At 62.1% G+C, this 21,523-nt stretch overlaps 2 protein-coding genes across 4 annotated transcripts; both read right to left on the bottom strand.

The window, feature by feature from the left end:
- Nucleotides 1-69: 69 nt before the first annotated feature.
- On the bottom strand, nucleotides 70-7,864 carry RHOC (ras homolog family member C). Of its 2 annotated transcripts, none has more exons than XM_027444923.3 (5): nucleotides 7,841-7,864; nucleotides 1,731-1,888; nucleotides 1,339-1,459; nucleotides 935-1,065; nucleotides 70-739 (listed from the first exon to the last, which is right to left on the bottom strand). In XM_027444923.3, the coding sequence occupies exons 2-5, from the start codon at nucleotides 1,884-1,886 to the stop codon at nucleotides 566-568; spliced, it is 582 nt and encodes a 193-aa protein (XP_027300724.1). In that variant the 5' UTR covers nucleotides 1,887-1,888; nucleotides 7,841-7,864; the 3' UTR covers nucleotides 70-565. The 2 variants fall into 2 exon arrangements, with proteins under 2 accessions (XP_027300724.1, XP_038024267.1); XM_038168339.2 differs by lacking the exon at nucleotides 7,841-7,864 and adding an exon at nucleotides 7,472-7,621.
- Nucleotides 7,865-8,930: 1,066 nt separating this feature from the next.
- Nucleotides 8,931-16,466, bottom strand: PPM1J (protein phosphatase, Mg2+/Mn2+ dependent 1J). Of its 2 annotated transcripts, XM_072028534.1 has the most exons (11): nucleotides 16,354-16,466; nucleotides 16,138-16,170; nucleotides 14,747-14,873; nucleotides 14,181-14,504; nucleotides 13,638-13,750; nucleotides 12,671-12,755; nucleotides 11,180-11,298; nucleotides 10,935-10,998; nucleotides 10,703-10,810; nucleotides 10,400-10,551; nucleotides 8,931-10,125 (listed from the first exon to the last, which is right to left on the bottom strand). In XM_072028534.1, exons 1-11 carry the CDS (start codon nucleotides 16,434-16,436, stop codon nucleotides 9,978-9,980), a joined length of 1,356 nt encoding a protein of 451 aa, XP_071884635.1. In that variant the 5' UTR covers nucleotides 16,437-16,466; the 3' UTR covers nucleotides 8,931-9,977. The 2 variants fall into 2 exon arrangements, with proteins under 2 accessions (XP_071884635.1, XP_071884634.1); XM_072028533.1 differs by having other exon boundaries at nucleotides 16,138-16,436.
- Nucleotides 16,467-21,523: the final 5,057 nt, after the last annotated feature.

Here is a 21,523-nt window from a genome sequence, read left to right as displayed (position 1 = left end):
CACGAGGGGCATGGACCAAGCCCAGCAAGGACGGCCCGCATGAGGCCATGGAAGCAGCGCTGCCATTACTGAAATACCACTTTGCATTTATTCTCCCAATTACACAGTTCAATTTACTGGTGCTAAGTCCGTAGCGATTCAGCCTCAGAGGTGGCTGGACAAGGCCCTGCCCCGGCACCGGGCCCTGGGGGGGCACTTCTGGCAGCAACTGGGCCTGGCTCCGGCTCCTCGTGGCGTTGCTCTGCCCAGACAGGGCTGAAGTCCCTATAAAACCCCAGTGGGACCGTCCCATGCAGGGGCAGAGGGCCCGAGCAGGCTGTGGCCACAAGCCGTGGGGGGGCGGCCAGCAGCCCCCAGGCCGCGAGCCCTGCCCAGCGCAGGGCACAGGTGAAGCTGGGGGGATGGCTGTAAAATGGGGCACCACGGAGCTGCCGAGCTGAAGGCATTGTCCCCCCAGCAGGGCACGGGGCTGCCCGCCTACCTGGGGCAGCTCTCGGGTGGGATGAGCTCTGGCTGCGGTGTCCGGACGCTGCTCGGGGCTGTGCCCGCCTCGCAGGCCGGCCGCTCACAGCAGCGGGCAGCCCCTGCGCTTCTTGTTCTTCCTGACCTGCAGCCCCGCGCGGGTGGCCATCTCGAAGACTTCCCGCACGCCCTCCTTCGTCTTGGCCGAGCACTCGAGGTAGCCGAAGGCGTTGATGCGGTTGGCCATGTCTCTTCCCTCCTCTGGCTTCACGGGCTCCTGCACGGCATCGGAAAGGAGGTTTGGGAACATCGCCCGATGACAGCAGCGAGAAGCACGGCGACGGCCGGCGGGGCATCCCCCAGCGCCTGGACCGGGTGCTGCAGGAGGGAACCCCAGGGAGGTGGGGCCCCATACCCCAGCCCCTTGCACACCCCAAAGCCAGGACCCCCCGACAGGACACACGTTCCCCACCTGCTTCATCTTCGCCAGCTCCCGCCGTGTGTGCTCATCATTCCGCAGGTCCTTCTTGTTCCCCACCAGGATGATGGGCACGTTGGGGCAGAAGTGCTTCACCTCCGGGGTCCACTTCTCCGGGATGTTCTCTGCGGGAGGCAGCACACACCCCCTTAGCCAAGGGGCGTTGGGGTGCGCAGCAGCGCGGTCCCAGCCCAAGCTGTGCCCTCCCCATGCTCCCCAACCCCGTGCATTCCCAGCATCTTCTCGGAGCATACATAAAACCAGGGGGGCAGTGGGGAGACCTGACACCCCCAAACACCCAAACACAATGGCACGGAGCTCAGGGTGGCGGCAGGGGCTCAGCCAGCAGCACCCAGCTCTGCAGGACCCCACGTTCCCCCTCTTTCCCTGGGCCCTACCGAGGCTATCCGGGCTGTCGATAGAAAAGCACATGAGAATCACGTCCGTGTCTGGGTACGAGAGGGGCCGCAGTCTGTCGTAGTCCTCCTGTCCGGCCGTGTCCCACAGCGCCAGCTCCACCTGTGGGGCAGAGGGACGTGGCTCAGCAGCTCGCAGACCCTGCAGGCAGGCTGTGGGGCCCGGAGCAGCACTTTATCTCCCTCAGCTGTAACCAGGGTCCTCCTCAAACTGGGGCAGGTTCGGGGTGACCCAGAAACCCAGGAGCTGCAGGGCTCCCTCCCAAGCACTGCTGGTGCAGGGAGCATCGGAGCCACCCGAACCTCACTCCTTTACCACCCACCCCACAGAGCCACGGGAACAGGGGGATGGGACCAGCTCCGGTGCCCCTCACCTGCTTCCCATCGACCTCGATGTCAGCGATGTAGTTCTCGAACACCGTCGGCACATAGACCTCGGGGAACTGGTCCTTGCTGAACACGATCAGCAGGCACGTCTTCCCGCAGGCACCGTCTCCCACGATCACCAGCTTCTTCCTGATGGCTGCCATCGCTGTGGGACCGGGAGGGGACGGGTGAGCAGGGCCATGGCCACAGGCAACCCGTGCACCCGCTGCCTCCTGGCCCCAACACCCCGGGGTCTCTCGTGCAGCTGCCCCAGGGAGCACAGGACCAGGCACAACGGCACACCTCGGTGTGAGCAGCTTCCAGGGCAGCAGGAGAGCAGCCCGCAGGCACTGCAGGGAGCAGTGCAGCTGGAAGCAGCCCCACATTTACACCCAGCACCGTGAGGAGCGCTGCGTGCAGTGGCCCAGCCTCCGTGAGTGGTGCAGAGGCTGCATTTGGGGACCCCCTGCAAAAACACCGTACCGGGACGAGCCCCTTTCACCCCGTAGCACTGCAGAGGGTGGCTGCCCAGCCCCAGCCACCAGCTCCCCCAGCTGAGTTTTCTCGCTATGTCCCCAGCCCGGGCACATGGGCTGTGTGCTGACCTCAGTCACACACACCCTCTGGCTTTATTTTCAGATTATAAATTCTTCAGGGTGTCACCCGGGCATGCTCACTGGCTCCGAAATAATCAGCTCGGTGGCAGGAGCGCGCCAAACTGAGCTTTTGGGGCCCTGAGTGAGCCCAACCTGCGCCTGGCACCGGGCGCTGGGCTGGCCCCTTCCCAGCCTTGTCACAAAGGAGCCTTTGCCACCCGGCCAGGAGCTGGCACCGGGGCAGGGGACGCTGCCAGCCACGGCTCAGCGAGCAGAGCCGAGCCCCCCAGCCAAGCCGGCTGCCCTCTGCCCCCAGCGAAATGGCTGCTCCCCCGTAAGAGCACACCTCGCATCCCTGAGTTAGGGACTGCGACCACAACCGAAGCTGGGAATGACCCAGCAGGATGCCAGGAAACGCCTGCCCTGAACCCTGATGGAGCAGCAGGGGGACCCAGCAGCCCTCTGACACCTCCAGGCCCCAGAAACCTCGGTCTGGAGCCCGACCTATTTCTTAGGCCCCCTTGTGACACCATTACTCCTCCATCCCTGCAGGAATCCAGGGCAAGGCGCACGATGACAGCTCACGGTTTAATCCCTGGGAGGGCACGCGCTGCTCTGCGGGCTGGGGAGGCTGCAGCTCACCAGAAAGGTGTGGCAGCCCTGGAAAGGAGGTGTTTGTGGAGGTGCTGGGGGGATTCAGCAGCCGTACACCCACGGCTCGGAGCTGCCACCGCTCCCCCAGAGCCTGCTCGGGATCCTGGCAATGCCCAGTGCTGCGCTCAGCCGGAGCCCAGCACACAAACGGCTCCTGTGAGAGAAGCTGGCGACTCCCAGGGCGATTACACACACACCCTGCCCCGGCATAAAGGAAGGAAAAGAGAAAAACACGAGCGAGGCTGCATTGTAATTAGCTGCAAGCGAGGGATTAAGAAATTAGACACTGCGGCTGACTTGCATTTCAAAGCAGGCTGAGGAGAGCTCCTCTTATCTGCACGCTTGGCAGGTCACCGCCAAGCTGCCTCTGCCCCACGGACACCTCCCAGGGCTGTGCCCCACTCCGCAGCCTCCCACAACCCCCCTAGGGCTCAGCACCACCTCAGCTCCTGCAGACCGAGCGGGAGGCAAAGGTCTCATCCAAAAAGCTGGGGGGGGCACCATGAGGAGGCACCACGTCTGAGTATGGAGCCAGGGCTGGAGCAGTCTCCTGCCCTCAGGGAGGGGGGCTTGGGACACAAGAAATGCATCACCCCTGTTGCAAACCATCCTTCTCGTCTGGGCAAAGGCCCATCCGCTCCCCTGCCACCATCTCCGCAGCACAGGCAAAGGAAAGCTCGTGGGCAAAAAGATCCACCAGGAAATGCCCTTCCCCACAGCAAAATGGGATTTGGTGCTTTGCGATTCCGCACCTCAGAGGGATGGAGAAGGAAAGGTGCTGCGGGAAGCGCTGGTACCTACTCAGCACAAGGCAGGGGGAGACGCATCTGCAGCACAGGGAACAGAGAACAGCAGCAGAGGCAGGCAGCCCGCGTCCAGACAGGGAGACGAGGTCTGCCCGTGCCGAGCCCGCGGGATATCAGACCTGAGATCTGATCTGCATGGAGCCACGCGGCGTGCTGGGGGCTGCTGGCTCAGCCCAGCCCATTCCCACAGCCCCCAGCAGGAGCTGATGGGGACAGGGCTGGGTTTGGGGCCGGCACCCACCCTGAGCAGGGGGGGGGGCCCAGCAGCGCCTCGAGCCCTGCCCGTGGGTGACTCACGGGGCAGAGGCCCTGACCCGCCCAAAATCTCCGCACAACTCATTCCATTACTCAGCCGAGCAGCCCAGAAATAGCCCATTGCTAATGCGAGGCCGGCCTCCAAAGGGAGGGCGGGAGGAGGCTGGGAAGATTTTGAACTCTTCTCCCAGTAACACCCGGGGGTCCCTGCGAGGGCTGCTGCCTGCCCACAGCCACAGCGAGCCTGGCACACGCAGCACCCAAGGGTGCAGCGGGAACAGCGCTGTGGGTACCTCAATTCAGGCACCTTGTGCTCCTCCACGGGGTGCATGAAACACAGCAGCATCTGCCTGCCTGCACCCGGTGCCGAGCAGCACTGACCCAGCTGACTGCCAGGGGTCACCCAGCCCGTCCCCAAACGGGCAGCACCTCCGGCAAGCCAAGAAATTGCAAACCGAAACAAAATTGCTCGGCTCCATCTTCCAAGCAGCTATTCTGAAGTCATCGTCACAAAACCAGCGAGGGCTCGGGCACAGCTGTTACGTGATCAGCCTCCCCCCAGCCTCATGCCTCAAAAAAGCGAAGTTCCTGCTGAGCAGGAAACGGGGAATTCCTCTGCAGCAGGATGCATCTTTCGTCTAGTTTCTGTTATGGGATCTCAGGAAATGGCAGAGGGAGGCGTTAAGGCTTTGAAGAAGGCACCGGACCTTCGCGGGGACACCCGGAGCTCCCCACGGCAGGGCTGGCCCCGCTCTGCAGCCCCCCTCACCTGGGGCCAGCAGCGGCCCAGCAGTCCTGGAGCCTCTAGGACCAGGGGCTCACGAAATGCTCAGCACCATCATTTGGACCCTGCCACTTCAGGCACCGAGTTCACTACATCCCCAAAACTGCAGAGCTTGCAGCCAGAGGGGGAAGCCAAGGGCCCGGCTCCTGTGGCCCCAGGGCCCCCCCAGCATTACGGGAGGAAACGGAGCCTTCGAAGGGCCCGAGATAGGTTTCCGTCCACTCGGCCTTGCTGTGTCTTCAGCTCCTGCTGAACTGGCGGCGGTTTAACAAACAACAGTGCCCTGGGTCCTCAGGCATCCTGGGTACTCAGACTGTTTTGATTTAACTTCTGCTTGGGAAGGAGCCGAGCTAATTGCAACACAAACCAGGTTCAAGGCTAAAATATTCACGAGGAATTCAGCTGGGTTTCAAATCCCCCAAAGCACAGGCCCTCGGCCCAGGCAGTGCAACCCGTAACGCAGACGAGATCCAAGGGAGCTCGCGGCACCCAGAGAGCACGAAACACAAGCAGGGAACACAAACAAGGTTTTCCACCCCGAGCAGCCGAGGACAGGCTGTCTCCACTTCTAAACATGGCTTTGTGTGTGCAAAGGGCTGCTGCCACAGCCCCAAACGCGCCAGGCGAGGGCACATCAGGACAGGCCCCCAGGAGGGAGGCAAACAGGAGCCGCTTTTGGGCAGGCGCGGGGTGGTGCTGGTGCTGCTGGAGCCCAATGGGGCCAGGGCTGGTGGCAGCAACCCCAAAAACCCCATCAGGGGGGAGGCTCCCACCCCACTGAGCTGTTGTGTGCAGCTCTGCGACAGCAAAGCAAGGAGCCTCACAAGAGTTTTTCACGGCTCCTGCCGGCCCCGAAGCTAAAATCATTCCAAGGGGACTGAAGGAGTTTGGGGACAACAGCAGGGGGACGCAGCTGGTGCCCGTATCACCCGCAGCGAGTCCCACAGCACCGGACAAATTCCTGGCTCGGGTATCTGGGGGATTCTTAAACAGCAGCAGAAAACCAATCCACCAGCTGGAAGGGAAGCTGGAAGGCAGTGCCAAAGTGAAACACCATGGCAGTGAGGCCCCGCTCTGAGCTCCTGGGCGTATCTCGGTCCCGAAACCCCGAGTGCTTGTGTTTGTGGGAAGCCTTGTGCCTGCTGCTCGCTGCTGCCAGGGAGAAACGCCGCAGAGCACACGGCTCCCCCCTCTGCCCCCTCCAGCCCTTAGAGCAGCAGAGCTCCTCCGGTGCCAGCCAGGACCCCCTGGGCTTACTGCCCAGCAAATCCCACACGGCTTCTTTTGCAGGGCTGGCAGCTTGTGTGCGGATACCCAGAAATCAACACATCGTACAAGCACTAACAGGAGCAAGGAGTCTTCCTGTAATTAACTTAAACACCTTCTGTCTCACGATGGCACCGAGGGAAGTGAGAGCAGGATGCCCACTCCTGCAGCAGTGAATACAGCACACGTGCACAGAAGCTCTGAGACAAAGCTCACGGTTCTGCCTTCAGGACAACAGCCACAGACTTTGGACTTTTTTGCATCATTGGGCTAAAGAAGGCGAGCTAACTTTTTACGTATTGCTGCTGAACTAGTAAAGTTACCGATTGTATTTTATTTTAGTCGGACACACTGAAAGCAATACGAGCAAAATACGTGGCACAGCAGGAGCAGGCAGCAAGGAACAGCCCCCGGTGAGCCGAGGTGGCAGCGAGCCCTCCTCCTTCCCACCTTGGGCTCTGTCTGGTGTCTGTCTGCCTCCTGTCCTCACCTCCTTCCCCACAGCACATCCTACGGTGGCCATCCCGCATCCCCCACCAAGAGCCAGCCTTCCCCAGCGCACAGCAGCACCGGGACCCCACTGAAAGCTTTGGTGCCCCATCCCGAGCAGATGCCCGGAGCAGCGCAGTGCCTCACAGCCACTGCCCTGGTGCCAGCCAACATCTGCTAACACCTTCCTAACCCTCCGTGTCCGTGGGCCTCCCCAGTGCAAACTGCAGGCAGCCAGGCGAGGCGGGTTCCACGCCCCGGGTAGGATGTTGGCAGAGAGCAATTTGGCTCCTTCTCCACTCGGAAGAGCGTTTCCTTGCAGACACCGAGGCTGGCAGGAGCAGCTGAAGGCGCGCAGTCAGCCCAGTGCCCGCAGCTAGCAGGGGAGAGCCCCAGGTGCGCTGAAACAGCCGGGACCCCCCCACGGCGCCTGGAGGCAGGGGCAGGGGGCGCAGAGCCGCCCAGGGCCGGCCAAGGCTCGGGGGGCTCCGGGGAGGCTCCGGGGGCCGCCGTGCGCTGGGGCAGCGGCGCGCTCATGCTTTAGGAATGCGCCCCTGCTCCTGAGACATTACCCAGCTGCCTGCAACCCCCCCTCCCCGGATAAATGTTTAACACCGAGCTGCACGGCGAGCGGAGCCAACTTCGTCCCTTTTTCTGGAGGGGCCGGGGCCGTTCGCCCCCTCGGGTCGCGCCGCTGCCCAGGGCAGCTCCTGGGGACCCCCCCGAGCTGGGAACCCCCCCGAGCCCGCCTCCTCCCAGCGCCCAGGATCCCCACCCCAGCGCTGCGCCCCCCCCGTGCCGGTGAGCCCCGACCCCCGCCAAGCCCCCGGCCCGGCGCTGTCCCCCCCCTGCTCCCCGCGGGGCTCCCCAGGTCCCCGCGCCCCGAGCGCTGCGCGCACCTCGCTCCGCCGCCGCTCCCGGTCCCGGCTCCGGCCCCGGCTCCGCAGCGAGGCTCGGGCGGGGCCGCCCCGGTCTGGGGCCGCCCGCGGGGGGGCGGAGCGCACGGGGCCGAACCGAGCCGGGCCGGGCCGGGCTGGGCTGAACCGGGCCGGGCTGAGCCGAGCCGGGACGCAGCCCCGCGCTGCCCCCGTCCCCGACGGGCTGAGCCCGGCTCCCCCCAGCCCAGCCCCGTACCCCCCCTCCGAGGTACCCCCGGGTGTTGTTACCGACGGGAGCAGAGGGGCAGCCCCGGTACCGGCCCCCAGCCCCCGTCCTCCCGTCCTGCAGCCCCCGGATCCCCCTGAACTCCCCCCCGGATCCCCCCGGACCTCCCCGATCCCCGAGGCGCGGGCAGGGAGCGGCAGCCCCGGTCCTGGCCCGGGTCCCGGCTCCCGCTCGGTTTCTATTTTGGGCTCTCGGGGACGACTCCTCCGTAATTTGTCGAGCCCCAGGCCAGGAGCTGGCGCCAAAGGAAATGTTTTCGGAGGGAGAAAGGGAACCGCAGGGGCAGCGCTCAATGCAGCCCGTGCCCGCCTCGCCCAGCAGCTGCGGGAGGCTTCCGAGAGCGACTGGGGGAACTGGGCTGCACCAACTGGGGGAACTGGGCTGCATGAACTGGGAGAACTGGGCTGTGTGGGCGAGCATCGACCCAGGAGCACCAGGACAGCGGGTTTGTGAGCACAAGGGTGCTTCCAGCAAGCAGCCCACCCAGGATGTCCCAGCTCCACAGCCACAGGAGGGGTCCCGCGGGCAGGGAGACCACCGGGGTGCTCACCAGCCAGGGCCCCTTGGGTCACCGACCCCCCTGTCCCCACGTGTGAGGGTCTCAGGGGGCTCGGGCTGGTGCAAGGGCAGAGGGACGGCAGCTCGCACGATTACCAAGCCTGCCTACACAAATTAATCAGCACTAATTGGCTTTTAGGTAAGGCTTCTTTGCAGGAGTTCTACAAGCGAGTCTTTGCGGTGGGATTGCGAGTGGAACCTTTATTTAAACAGTGCCAGGCCAGGGCAGCTGCTCCAGTCCCAGCATCTCCCCCTGCCCCCTTCAGCACAAAAACATCAACAGGTTAAAACCCTCGCTGGATGGCTTTCACTGCCACTGAGTGCACCCAGTTTATTTACATCTCGCTGATTACAGGGGACAAACACACCAGAGGTGACACCCGACGAGAGCTGAACGCACCCAGTGCCAGCAGCACACCAACTGCTGGGGCCACGGCGCCTTCCAAAGCGGGGACCAGGGCCCCGCTGTCCCCCACCACCCCACACAGCAGCCCTGGCGTTGTGCTGGGATGTGACACTCCGCGGAGGTGCAGGTCAGAGGTGTGCAGGGTGCAGAACAAAATACCACGGAGAGAAAACTGCTGCTACAGCTCTGCTCAGCACCGGTCTGAGACGAAGGAAAAGGACCGAGCTGCCTTTTCTTTTTCCTTTTTTTTCCCCCAGTGACAACCAAGCTGCTTTTATTGTGGGTTCCCAGCCCTCAGCTAAGCAGATCCATGCAGCGTGTTTAAGCTGTTAAGCTTGGCTGAACGGGGCTGCTCTGCAACTGCTGCTCAGCAGTGGCCAAATTAGAACCGCTCAGAAATGCAGACCTGTATTCCTACCAACCACCACCCCGTACCAGGAAATAACTCAGACGCTTCCCAGCTCAGCTCTACGGTTAACAATAAATAATTGGCTCTAGAAACACAGCAGTGATCCAAGGCATGAAGAGATGCAGTGGGCAGAGCCCATGGCACAGCCAGGGGCTGGCAGACACGTGCAAGTGCAACAGTTCCCGTCCTGCCAGGTGCTCGCCATGCACCGCAGGGACCGAGCGCTGCCACGTCCTCCGAGACCAAGTGCCCAGAGGAGCCCAAGGGGGCAAGCACGAGGCTGGGGCATCAGTCGTGGGGCTCACCCCTTACCCCAGCACCCCCAGGTGGGCTGCTCGGGGCTGGGTATGGTTCCAGCTGCCAGCAGAGCTCCCCTCCAGGCCACCGCCATCCGGACGCAGCACCCAGCCCAGTGGCAGCAGCTTCAGTGTCCGTGGTGCAAACTTCACAGGGCAGGGGGCAGGAGGTGACTGCAGCAGCAGGCACAGGGCTCACCAGGCAGGAGTGCTCAGCCTCCCAGCCCCACGGCTGTAACCAGCACCTCTGGGCCAGCGCGAGGCACCAAGCACGTGCTGAGAAGCCAAGGAGCATTTGGGCTCTTCACAGCAATCAAGAAAGTGGCAGCACAAAAAACATCCCCCAAGCCCCATCCCCGCTCTGTCCACGGCCCTTCCATCTCTGCAGGGTGCTGGGATGCAGCAGGTGAGGGGGGCTCTGGGTAGGGGCTGGGGGGGCTGCAGGCTTCAAGTTTCTCCTTGTGGGCAGCTCAGGAAACAAGCGCTAAAGGGAGAGGTGCCCCGAGGAAGCGCCGGGTCCTGCTCGCGTCCATGCGGGCAGCGTGAGCCCCTGTGCCCCGGGTCATGGGGCATCACGTGTAGTTCCCCGGCCCCCCCAGGGGGATCACGAAGACGGAGATGTCATCGCCAGAGCCCAGCCTGTCGTTGGGCAGCCGCCAGCCCCGCTCCTTCAGGACCCCCCTGGAGCGCACAACCAGCTCCTGGGCCACCATCGTGTACCTGGGCGGGCAGAGCACGGCGCGGGTCAGCAGCACCCCAAACCCATGGCCAGCAGGCTCCGAGGCACCACGCTGCCAGCCCCAGCAGTGAAGGAGAAGCTGGAGGAGCCAGAGGTGCAGGAAAGGCTCCCTCAGAGCCACCCAGATGCGTTGTGTCCTGTGGAGCAACAGCCCCAAGGCCAGCGGGTTCGTGGCCACGACGCTGCTCCAGGGAGCGAGACCAAGGGGGATGTCACCTGCAGGCCACGCTCGTCCCCTCCCCACTCGCAGCTCACCTGCACGGGTCATTGGGCTCGTAGCTCGTCAGCACTTCCATCACCACGCTGGCCACCTCCTCGTCGTTGGTGACATCCCAGAGCCCGTCGGTGCCCAAGACCAAGACGTCGTCAGGGCAGTGCTCGTACTGCGTGAGGTCGTAAACCCTCACCTGGGAACCAGCGGGGCAGGACACGAGGGTGAGGGCAGAAAAGGCTCATGGACAGCCCCCCGGTACCACCACACGCTCCAGTCCGGGCACCCTGACCAGCTCCAGCCCTCACAGGAGCCCTTGAGCAAGGAGCAGCCAGAGCCAGGCTCACCTCCGGGAAGCAGGACAGGAAGGGCTTGATGTGGATGTTGGAGCTGAACACCTTCAGGTCGTGGTCTCCCAGGCCACGCGTGACCCCGATTGTGGCCATCACCCGAGCCTGGATAAGGCAAAACCAAAAGAAAGCTTGAAGCTTTTCTCTTTTCTTTGGAGGGGCACCACCAAACCGCCCCCCTCCCGGGCAGGGGGACCCCACCCCGCACAGCTCATGCCCCGCACTCCACCTTTTTGCCTTCCCCATAGATAAGTGGAAACTTCAGGTCGTCCTCCTCGATCTTTTTGTAAGCCCTGGTTAAAGCAAGCCAGAGGCAGCGTGTCAGCAGGCGGGCAAGAGCTTCCAGCACCTCCCCTGCATGCTCGGGACACGGCCAGGTGTCCCCAGACAGGACACCAGGTGCCTGGCACGCCCCAGGGCCCGCACAAGGAAGGGAGCTGGAGCTGGCAGCCTCCCGGGGGGCAGCAGGGTTACCAGCCGTTCATGTTTTGGTCTCTGTACAGCATCTTCTTCCCCAGCTCCTTGGGCTGGATCCTGCGGGGGAACTCGAGGTGCGTGAACTCCTTCCCCAGCAGCTCGGGCCTCAGGAACGCCTGCGGGACGAAGCAGGGGGCTCAGCCGTGGTGCCAGGAGCGGGGTCCTGCCAGCATCGCCCACCCCCTGGGCTGCCATCGCCCACCAGGCACCCCAAAACACACAGGACAGCCGGCACGGCAGCCTGCCAGGAAATGGGGTGGGGGTAACATTGGCTGCTCTGACCCCAATGCCGGCAGGGAGCGGTGCCACAGCCTCCGAGCCACCCTCCTGAGCTACACCCAAGGAGAGGAGCAGCTTGAGGTGGCCATACCAACGCTGAGTAAGGACACCTCTTCCCCAAAAACACGTCCTGGCTGTGGAGAACACGTCCAGAGCTGTCACCGTGCTGCTCCCCCCCAGGGACCCAGCCCTGGGGCCACCTCCCCAGCACCCTGCAGGTGTCAGCCTCAGCTGCATCCCACAGACCCCCCACCCCGCAGACCCCAGCACGCCCTGAGCCAGCAGCCCTGGAGCTTCCCTGAGCACAGCCTGCAGGCATCAGGGATCAGGATGATGCTGGAAAATGCAGGTGGAGGAAGAGAGGAGCTGAAAGGAAGGGCAAGAACTCTCAGGGAGAAGGGCGGTGTTGGTGCAGAGGCACAGAGAGCCCCTCCATGGCCTGGCCACCGCACGGCCCCGCGCATCGCCGCCGGCTGGAGAGGATCCTGCTCACAGCAATTTCTTCCCCGTGGTCATTCAAAAATAGATTTGAAAAAAAACGCCTTAGTGTTTGTCCAAATACGCTGCAAGCCAGGAAATCCCATCCAGCAAGACCTCCTCCAGCAGAAACGCCTCCTCCTCCCCCGTGCTGCCGTCAGAGAGGTCTTTATAACCTTAAAAAGTCTCATTGTGCGGCACGGAAAGGTTTGTCCAGGACGAGCAGGAGAGGGAGCTTTCAGGAAGAAAGCTAGAAATCCGCCGGCACACTTCAGCTGCCCCCCAGGGGGCATCCAGGCACGAAAATAGGGCTGAGCACAGCACTACAGCCCCCCGAATGCACGAGGGGACACCACGGGTGCTGGGCACGGAGCCGTCATCCCCCGCAAAGCAGCCTGGTGGGCACACAGGACATGGTGCCACCACGGGGAGGGGACACCGTGTGGTCCTGGGGCAGGAGCTGGATGTGATGGGCTGAACCAGCTCCAGGCACTCCTACCAACACGGTGCCGGTGCCGTGCCAAGACCCCATTATTCCCAGTCCCACAGCGAGCCAGGAGCCCGGCAGCCACGGCACAGCGAGCGGGGGCAGCTCCCGAGCAGCACCCCCTGGCCAGGATGGATGGGTGCTCACAGCCCCCCAGGGACAGCCCTGGCAGGGAGCACGGGGGGCTGCAGAGGGGCCGGGAGGTGGCTCGGCAGGAACGAGAGGAGAAGAAAGGTCTTTCTTACTAAAAACTGCAGCCTCTGCCTCTCTGTCTCTGGAGTAAACTCCCTGGACATTGGAATGATTTCCCCGTTACGGATGATAATGGCCCTGCAATGAGACATGGAAGGATGAGATTAGAGAGGAGGAGAGGGGACGGGGTGGGCTGGCTCAGCTCCGGGCAGCCCCGCTGGGTCCCTGCCCCAGGGGCACAGCGTCCTCCCCCCGCTGCGGGCCCTCTGCCCAGCCCCAGCTGCAGGGACAGCGGCTCCTGGCTGGCACAGCCGGAGGGAGGACGGGAAAATGGAAGGGAAGCGGGGGGCAGAGGGGATGGAGAGCAAACCAGAGGAAGGGGTATGGTTAGAGAGGGAGCAGCACGAGGGTTACAGAGCCTCTGTTAGCAGGGAGCTGCACACAGGACAGGCAGAAGCCACCAGCGGCAGGACGGGGGTGCAAGCGCCCAGCCCGAACCCACAGCAGTGCTGCGGGTTAAAAAAGTGTTTGATGGGTTACTGATGGCTGCTTATGAGATGTTTCTGGAGGTCTGGGGGCACCGAGGATCTGATACCCGTGACCTATCTGCCCCACTCGCTGTCCTGTCAAGGGCTGCAAGTCCCCTCCAGGGACCCAGCCCCACGGCACCCCACGGCCGACTGGCAGAGGCTGAGCACAATCCCTGCTCATCGCCTCCAGCCTCTGCTCGCGGCTCCTGCCCACGCCACTCTGCACATCCCCAGCAGCAAGGCACCGAGATCTCCTCCGCCATCCCAGGGCAAGAAGCGTTCAAACCAGCTTCGCCCTCCTGCTGGACGTCCTGCAGCCCCTCAGCACACCAGGCAAACGTGGAGAGCACGGCGAGGCACGGCACGGCACGGCACGCTGTCCTCAGGGCTCATGATCAGGCTGCTCCTGCCCTCCCCCAGACAGCCCCAGCTCCTCACCGCCCTGAAACGGGGGCAAGCCCTGGTACGGGGGGAAGGCCGGGGGCTGTACCTGCTGTCACCAGCGTTGGCCACGTAGAACTTGCCCATGAGGTAGACGGCGGCCAGGGCACAGCAGCCCCCGGAGATGCTCTGGGATGCCCGCTCCTGCTCGATCTGGTCATCCTGGGGAGACAGAGAGCGGGTCTGGGCAGCACGAGCAGCAGCCCCTGCCAGCAAGCAGAGGTCCAGGCAGCCCAAAATAGCATCCTGCTGCTCCGGCAGGCTGTGGCCGGGCACCTCGCCCCACACAGCCTGGGGTCCTGTGGGCAGCAGGGGCACAGCTTCCCTGGGGCTGTGGAGAGGGCAGGAGAGAACAAGACGGGAGGGGACTGCTGGAACGAAGTGCGACCAAATCCTGCACCCACACAGGCCCCGAGCCCAAAGCCTCTGTGCTCTGAACCCCTGAAACAGGGGACAGCAGCACACCAGGGCAGGAGCCGCCCTGCCAGGAGTCCTCGTTGCAGACCTGCCTCCTGCTGGAGGGGGCAGAAAGCAAAGCAAACGCCCCCAGCCAGCACCCAGCGGGTGTCCCCGCAGGCTGGGGATCACTCACCATGTGCTTGAAGGCGTTCTCGATGGCACCGATCACCAGGCTCTCATGAGACACTGCTTTCTCCAGGTGAAAGCGTGGCAGGGCATCGCTGGGGACCTCTCCGTTGTCCTCTGTGAGGGGCGCCCGGCTCAGCTCGGCTGCGCCAGCCCTGGCGTCGTGCTGGAGGCAGATGGGAGGCGGGGAGGGGTCCTGCAGGATGTCCACCAGGTCCCGGAGCTGCTCGCAGATGTGCAGGTGGAGCCTTTTGGATGCCATGACGGCAGCGCCGCTGCCCGCGTGGCCATCAAACAAAGCCCAGTAGTGGAAATAAAATCCCTTCCTGCCCTGCGGGGAGAGAGAGGAAGGTTCAGCGAGTGCTGTGGGGAAGCAGACAGTGGGGAGCGGGGAGTGGGGGCTCTGCCTTGCGTGTCCCAGCCCTGCACTGACACCCAGCACCGTCTCCGGCAGCTGGCTCCTTGGGGACAGCCCGCAGGGGCACGTTGGCCAGTGCCTCCCAGTGCCAGCCAGCCCCAGTCCAGCAGCAGGGCACAGCAGCTGCTGTGGCTCTCCCCCCGTGCGGCTCTCACCCCATCCAGCTCCCTGCTGCCATCCCCGGAGGGTTGGCGGCCCCTGGGGCTTGGCCTCCTCTCCACAAACACCACCTCACAGCACGCCTGGTCCTCGTTGTGCTGGCTCTTCCCCGCATTTATCACCCTGCAAGGAGGGAAGGAGGTGTTAAGGCTCGCTCTTTCGCACCCAAAATATCAGGTTTTGCCCATGGATACTCCAGAAAACCCGACCCTAATTCACTGGCTGAGAACAGGGGTGAGCCAGGCTCCTGGCCATGGCAGAGGCTCCCCCAGCAGCACCTCACCCCCTTGTCCCCATTCCTGTCCCCATCCCTGCTCCTCACAGGGGCTCCCATCCCATCCCACACAGCAGCAGCGAGGTGAGCAGAGGTCCCAGACCTGGAGCAGTGGCAGCGCTCGGTCCCCCTGCGGGGAGGTGGCCAAAAAAAGGTGGCCTTGCTGCAGGTCCCCACCGCTGCCCCAAGCAGAGAAAGTGCCTGAAAACCTGCACAGCCTCTGCACACACACAGCCAGCCTGGGCTCAGACACTGCGAGGGGATTTTGGCCTCATCGCCAGAGCAGCACCGCTCAGAGGGCGCAGGTGGCTCAGAGGGGAGGAGATGAAAATGAAACCAGCAGAACTTTTGCAGAACGACTCGCATCGACTTTTTGCAGCTTCTGCTGGCAAAGCAGATTTCAGCTCCAGATTGCCAAACCTGCTCACGGGGCGGGGGGGGAAGGCAGTAAATGTGCACAAGAGCTATTTGGGCACGGACTTTTCAAGCGGTTTGCAGAAAGAAGTCTTGGGACACAAAGAGAAGTCCTGGTGCTGAGCAGAGGGCGGGTTGCCTTCGTTCCCCCCCGGAGCTTGCAAAGTTCCTGCTCTGCAGAGATCGAGCACGGGGCACTCCTCCCCCAGCAGCTCCCCGGCCAGCTGGCACCTCGGGGGGCTCCCAAGGCCCCGGGTGGACCCGGCTGCGTGCGGGATGCGGGAGCAGAGCGGTGTCACCGAGCAGTACCGGCAGCCTTGCCACCTGCCTTCAGCTCGGGGGCGAAACTCCCCCCCCAGTAAAAGGAGAAGAGAAGCGGGGCCCTCGGAGGGGAAGTGGGAGTCAGGTCCTGCTCCCAAACCAGCTTCAATTCCCTCCTCCCCCCTCCCGGGACCTGCTCGAGCAGTTCCTTCCCCCCGGTGTCGGTTCCCGGTCGGTGACAGCGGCACCGGGCACATCGGTGCCAAAACCAGCGGAGCTGGGAACACGGCGTTCACCACCCCCCCGGCTTCCCCCCACCCATCCCATCCCTCCCCCGGCCCCGACCCATCCCTAACACCCCCAGGGGCATCTCGCACAACCGTTAACGGGCGGTGGGGTCCAGCCCCGCGCCCCCCCCCAACCCCCAGCCCCTCTCACTCGGCGTAGCCCGTGCTCCAGGGCAGGCGGCGGCGGCCGTCGCGGGGGCTCTGCACGGCCCTGCCCGTGTGGTCGTCGGCCCGGCGCAGCTCCTCGGGCGTCAGCTGCAGGAAGGCCGGCCGGCAAAACAACGCCGCTGCCCCCCCGCTGCCACCACCGCCACCGCCACCGCCGCCGCCGCCGGTCCCCGCTCCGCCGCCGCCGCCGCCGCGCCGGGGCTCGGCCGGGGGCTGCGCGCCCGCCCCGGGGCCCAGCCCGGCCACCAGGTGCCCCACCGCCGAGCGCACCCGCAGCAGCATGCCGGGCCCAGCCGTGCCGAGCCGAGCCGAGCCCGGTCCCACCGCCCCGCCCCGAGTCCCGCCCCGGTACCGGGGCCGCCGCCGCCACCGCCCTCCCCCGGCGGGAGCCGCGCTCCGGGAGATGCTGCAGCGCCCCCCGGGGTGCCCGCAGGCTGGGTTAGCCCCGGGTTAGCCCCGCTGCCGGCACCCCGGCTCCTGCCCAACGCGGAGTCGGGACCGGGGGGAGGCGAGGTCAGTGCCGCAGCCCCCCCGGGGCGCAGCTGGGGACCCCCGGCGGGCAGCTCGCCGCTCCTCCCGGTGCTCCTCCCGGTGCTCCTCCCGGTGCTCCTCCCGCTGCCAGCCCCGCAGCAGCCTGCACGGTGTGGGGCAGCGGCCGGCAGCGCTGGGAGAGGCCGCGGGAGGCGCAGGAGCAGCAGGGAAAGGGACACGCGTGTGCTGCCCGCCGGCTCCCCCTGCCCACGCGTGCCCGCTGCCCTCCCCGTGCTGTGCCGGTGAGCGGGGGGGCGTCCAGCCTGGTGCTCCCCGGGCTGCAGCAAAGCCACCTACTCCGCCACGGCATCTGCTTCCCGAGGCAGGTGCTTTGTCACTCTCCCTGCGCTCCCCGGTGAAACCCAACCCACTCGCAATCGCGCCAGGCTATTAATAACGAGCCAGCCTGCAGAGGAGCTGCCGTGACTCAGGGCTGGGAGCAGAACCTCTTCCTTCCACTCAGGCTGCAAGAGGCCAGCCCTGGCTGAGCCGGGGTAACGCGCTCCCGCTGGAGGAGCTGGCAGTTCTGGCACAGCCTGACCTCAGCACCTGCCTTCCTCTGGGTTCCTATGACAACAACAACAAAAAAAAAAAACGCTGAAAAAACACCATGTTGCCCTGCTGTAAAGCAAAATTGAGTTCGTTTGCAAGGACCTGCGTGCTCCAGTGCCCTCGGTTCTCCAAGGGAACTGCTTTCTTCCTTTCTGTACAGGTCTTCCGTGCTGCAAGGTCTGAGCAGAAGCACCTCACTGCTAGCTCCATAAAGCTCTGAGTGCTTTAGCCTGCACTCTTGGCTAGATCTTGCTTAATTATAGCAGACTGTTAAGGTCAACCTATGGATGCTATTCAGCACTCCCTGTATTCCTTTTATCCCTAGCTTCAAGTTACTCAGCAGTCTGTCACATTAAGGTCCCCGCACACCCAGACTCGTACCTCCCTTCCCAGTCTGCTTTCTGATGCCTACTCTCAACGCCCCTGTTTGAAGCTCTTGCTTCATTTCTTGCCTTCTTTTGCACCACCTGGGTGTCCCCGCTGTTGTTTGCCTCCAATTCATTTATCCCCTGCTCTTTCTCCCACCCTTTAATAAGGGTGCCACAGGAACGAGGGAGCCCCGGGGGAACTGCTGCTCTGCAGCTCCCTGAGCCGCAACACGGCTGAGGTCAGGCTCCTCGCTGCATTTCGACAGGGGTTCAAATTTCACCGTGCACTTTTTATCTGACCGTAGGGACCTCTGAACCTCTGCTGCCTGCCCGGAGCTGGGCGAGGACCTCTCCTTGCTCAGCTCTTCCTCCACCTCCCCGCTGCGCCCCCCGCCAGGATTCGCGTGCGCCCCTTCCCCGGCGCCCCCCTCCCCTGTCTGCCCCTTCCTTTGTGGCTCTGCCGGGGGGGCGCGGGGCTGCAGGGCGGGCGGTGGGCGCTGGGGGGCGGCACAGGCTGCGCCACGGCCCGGGCGCGCTCCCGGCCCCCCCCCGGCCCTCCCCTCGCGTCCCTTCTGGCCGTGCCCTGGCCCCGGGAGCATCCCCTGTGCCGCCGAGGTCGCGAAGCAGCGGCCCGGCAGGGCTGTTCCAGGATGCTTTCCTTGGAAAGAAGGAAATGGAAGCGTCCAAAACGAGGCGGATCTTGTTCTGTAGGCTTGCTTTTTCCCGTTACGCTGAGCACTCCGCAGAAGGAATGGTCTGACATCAAAGCGCGCTGCAGGATTGTGCCCTGAAACAATGCGGTGCTAAAAGCTGTTTTCCAAGAAGGGGAGCTACGTTTCCTCCCATTCATCGTGCCCACAAGCTCTCGGCGAGGTTTCCTCCTCGTCTGCCGTCCTGGCGAGCCCTTTCCCGGTGCCGCCTGTGTGTGTGCCGGGGTTCGCAGGGGGTCACAGACTGAGTCAGGCTGCAAGAGCCGGGGAGCAGCTCCAGGAAAATCCCCCGTGGCTAACCGGGACGTCATCTGCTCTGCCCTCGCATTTCCCACTCCGGGATTCCCTCCTGGGGTGCCCTCTGCCCCCTGCTCCCCGGCTCAGCCAAGCCGCACCAGGGGCTCACCCTGCTGGAGACGGCTCCGGCTGCCCTCTTGCTTGGCAGAGCTGCTGTCCTGGAGAAGCCCACCAAAAGCCATCAGCTTTCTGCTTCCAAACTCGGTCCTGGAGGCATCTCCACCCCCAGGCTGTAGCGAGCTCCTTCCAGCACAACAGAACTGCCGCAGCTCCCCTCGAGTGGGCGATTGCTTGCGTTGATCTAAACCCAGGGGTTCTGCGTGCTGCTCTGCATCATCTGAGAATCTCTGCTCATGCTAAACACTGACTAAAAACTAGTAGCAAGGGAATTGGGCTTAAATTTTGCCACTTTGCTTCATTTCTCGTGCAACTGCTCATCATTAAAAAAAGCCTTTCTAATGTTCATCATTCCTATGCATTGCTGGGCCCCAGAGGAGATGGGATGAAGCCAGGGATATCTGAGCTGTAATGCACTTTCTGGTAAGAAAATGTGAAAGAATGACATGTTGGTGGCATTTAAGCCAGTATGGAAGTAAATTAAACATCTTGATCATAAAAGTACCAGAGGATGTTTTAAAATAAGCTCTTTGCAGCAGTGCATTAGTCGACTGCACAGCTTTACTGTGTAATGAGCAATATATTAATTTATAATTAGTGTAATACAGTGAAGCTCAGCAAATAGCTCTGCACTCTGGATAATTCATCAACAGAAGAAGCAGCTCTTAATGGTTTCCAAGGTTTGCCTGTCCCCTGTAATTGGGAAGTTCAGAATTTATTGTTATTTCTTTTAAGGGATAATGTGAATGCAACCACACATCTTTATTCCATGTCTGTTCCTGCTCGAGTGCAGAGAAGCCCTGGGAGCACTGCGGCTCGGGGCTCATCTGTGACCCCTTTGCAGCTTGTGGCAGACCAAAGGACCCCGTATTTCCTGCAGGCTTTTACCACCTCCCTCTGCTGCAGAGGGGGAGGTCAGCAGGTGAATCTCCTCGAGTCGCTTGGCTTTTGCCCCTTCCCTGATGCTACCAGGACTGACTTACCCCTTCCACACTGCCCAAGGGATCTTTGCACTAAAATCTGCTCTCAAAGGCTTCAGGGGAATGCACAGCCCCCGCCCCCTCCCTTCCTCTCGGTAAAATAATGGACTCCTTGAAGAGTCATAGCCAGGAACGAGAACAATGTTGAAGACTGCTGCTGGGAAGTCTAACAAGAAGTCAGGGGGGAAGAGAAATTACCGTGTTCTCTTCCACCGGAATTTAAATGAAATCTGTTTTACTGAAGTCTTAATTCTTCCCCTGCGTTGAAATGCTGTGATCTGGAAAGCAGCAAGTTTGTACTTCTATACTATTACATCAATAAAGAGCTTGATTTTGTATGCTTCCTTATTGAATAATCTGCCCTAATTTAATTGGAATTTGGCTGATGTGAAAGGTGGTTTTGATTGCATTTGCTCTTGATCGTTCCCATTAAAACTTTGTGATCTGGAAAGTAATATGTTTGTATTTACTTATCACAGCAATAGACTTGAATTTGTGGACTCTCTGTCAAGTTACCTGATGAATATAAACAGCAGATTTAATTTTGTTTCATATCGATTTTTGCCATTATTATTAAAACTCTCTGATCTGAAGAGTAAGATGCTTGTATTTCCTTAATATCTTCTAACTGGAGTTTGGATTAATCTCGCAGAGCTTTTCCCCTTTCTTTTAAGCAGCCAAGTCTAATCAACTGGAACCTAACCCGATAAGGCAATTTTCCCCCTTAAAAAGGGGGGAAAGAAACTCAGTTCCATTTAGTGAAATAGCAGACGAAGTGTGCTCTTATCGAGGGCTTCTTAATACCAGGAGTACTTTTGCCTGGCTTCCTGCACTTAGGGTGCCTCTGCCCAGGGAGGAGGCCAAGGAGGCAGATGCATCGGGGCTGCCTGGGGCCAGGCAGTGCCTCCGTGCTCAGCTTCCTCCAGCACTAATTGTTTTCACTGATCTGGACCAGAGACGCTATAAATCAAACCAAGATTAGAAAGGGATGAGGCTGGGTTTCTGCAGCGGATACATGGAGGGGAGAGAAACCTTCCCAGTGGGGAATACTGTCTGTCCTGCATCCTTTCCTAGGAAAAAAAAAAAAATAATAAAGCTGGAGACATTGGATGGAAGGCCTGTGGAGACAGAGGTTGTGGTTTGCTCTAAGTGGCTGCAGAAACTGCTTGGATCAGAGAAAGAAAACCAGGTCAGACGATGAGGCTTGCCAGACGCACGGAGCATGAGAGGAGCTGGAGCCACAGCTCAGGGGAGCAGGATGGAGCCAGGCCGGGTCCGGTGTGCACCAAAGCCACAGGAGAGGGTGCTGGGTGGCCTGAACATGGCACTTCACTGGGGGGCTCAGCAGAGCCCTGTCTAAGATTGGTGCCCTGGCTGGGGAAAGGGGATGTGGAAAGGTTTTGGTGATCTCATGGAAATAAAACGGCCATGAGATCTGCAAGCTGCCCACGTGTGGGTTGTCTGAACAGCTCCTTGGTCTGTGGCTCTTTGCTGAGACCTTCCTGCTCCGGGTTACCCCACCCAGTGCTCCCAGCTGGCTGGGGGCATGAGAGGTCCAGGAGTAACCTGTGAGCTGTCCTCAGAACACCAAGACTCAAACTGTTTGGGCTAAAGCAAAGAAAATGACTTACACCTAGTTCCAACCTGTCTCCTCAGCTGACCTGCGGCTGTGAGACCAACTCCTGTCCTTTTTTCAGTGCCACACGCCGATGGCAGCAATCGCTGCGAAAATCTGACCTTGTTTTGCTGGTGTTTTACAACCGGCTGCTGTCCCTTGTCAGAGCTCTGTCCTGGGGGGACCCACAGGGTTTTTT

Source organism: Anas platyrhynchos, chromosome 27, assembly GCF_047663525.1.
Source record: "Anas platyrhynchos isolate ZD024472 breed Pekin duck chromosome 27, IASCAAS_PekinDuck_T2T, whole genome shotgun sequence".
Lineage (NCBI taxonomy): Eukaryota > Metazoa > Chordata > Aves > Anseriformes > Anatidae > Anas > Anas platyrhynchos.
This window is presented reverse-complemented; position numbering and strand designations above follow the sequence as displayed.